Source organism: Phalaenopsis equestris, unplaced genomic scaffold (genome assembly GCF_001263595.1).
Source record: "Phalaenopsis equestris unplaced genomic scaffold, ASM126359v1 Scaffold000251, whole genome shotgun sequence".
NCBI lineage: Eukaryota > Viridiplantae > Streptophyta > Magnoliopsida > Asparagales > Orchidaceae > Phalaenopsis > Phalaenopsis equestris.
This window is the reverse complement of record NW_018164693.1, coordinates 1,305,059-1,306,343: the sequence shown is the minus strand read 5'-3', so window position 1 is coordinate 1,306,343 and position 1,285 is coordinate 1,305,059. Positions and strand designations below refer to the sequence as shown.

At 36.5% G+C, this 1,285-nt stretch overlaps 1 protein-coding gene across 1 annotated transcript in view; it reads left to right on the top strand.

Moving 5' to 3' along the window:
• The window catches only part of LOC110024244, an 8,672-nt gene extending 8,582 nt beyond the window's left edge, over positions 1-90 (top strand). The window contains exon 2 of the mRNA XM_020724102.1: positions 61-90. Within this exon, the coding sequence (XP_020579761.1) occupies positions 61-75 (15 nt within the window). The 3' untranslated portion in view covers positions 76-90. The remainder of the gene's footprint in view (positions 1-60) is intronic.
• Positions 91-1,285: the final 1,195 nt, after the last annotated feature.

Below are 1,285 nucleotides of genomic sequence, written 5' to 3'. Positions count from 1 at the left end.
TATATATATATATATATCACATCATACTGATTCTTGCATTGTAATATTAAAATATCAAAGGCCTACGTCGTGTGACCAACACCACGGAAATAGACCAAGAGCTACAGTGGAGCCACGTAAGAATACGTTCCACGTGGAGATCTCCAATTTGGCTAGTCTCTTGGCCTCTCGTCTGCTGGGGCAACAATACCTCAGTAACAAGTTGTTTTCCCTGTTACTCTGGAAGTAACCCTCGCCAATCACGGTGGCAATGCATTATTCCAATGGACGGAATTGGTGGCCTCTTCCTTTGGCCTTGGCCATAACATGCTACCTGCCTGATAAACTCGGAGGTCAGCATCGTCCTCGCCCGACCTTTGGATCACTTTGTCATCCAGCCCTTTTAATCCCTCCAGCATCACATCTTCAATTGGGACCCCGATGGATGGAGCTTCATTGATACAATTATCTACCTCCACCTTTTCTTCGACGTCGCTCGGATCACTGATTTCACCTTTTCTTTTACCGGAAGCATTGAAGGGACTTTTCAAGGTTGCACCTGTTACTGAGGTACGTACTTACTCTTGTTTGTCTGATCAGTCCGTCAAGAAACCATTCACCTTGAGTTTGAAATGATGCGATATTAGTTGCGTTTCATGACTCTGTTCTCTAAAAATGTCTGAAACTGTAATTTTATTCTGCTAGTGCTGCATCTATAACTACATTTCCAATTGTTTTTTTTATTATTGTATGATGACGATCTTATGCTATATAGGGTTGAGCATTCGGTCCGTACCAATAAATCAGTTTTAAAATTGGTCAAATCAATTATAACTGAAATCCATAATCCAGAAAACCAACCCAATATAAATTTAGCTAAATCCAAACCGATCGAACCGAAACGGTTTCGGTTATGAAAAAACTGAAATTTCATAGTTTATTGAAATTTGGCTTATAACAAACATTATGGATTACATTTCTTGTTCACATAATATCGATTTGATTTCATGAATATTTTATTTATTTCAATCAACTATTACATATAATAATATTTTTTATTTTTTTAAGTTTATTCAACATGAAATTAAAATATAATAAAATTTTAAAAAAAATTTCAGTTTTTCGGTTTGTTCGACTGAATGAAAATTAAAACTGAACCGAAAACCGAAATCCAACTTTGAAACCAAATCGAACCAACCAAACTTGATTGGTTCGGTTGATTTTTAGGTTTAGACCAAATAATGCACGCCCATGCTATATGCAATTGTAGTCATCCAGCTAGCATTATAGCTTCAATCATAGTGTA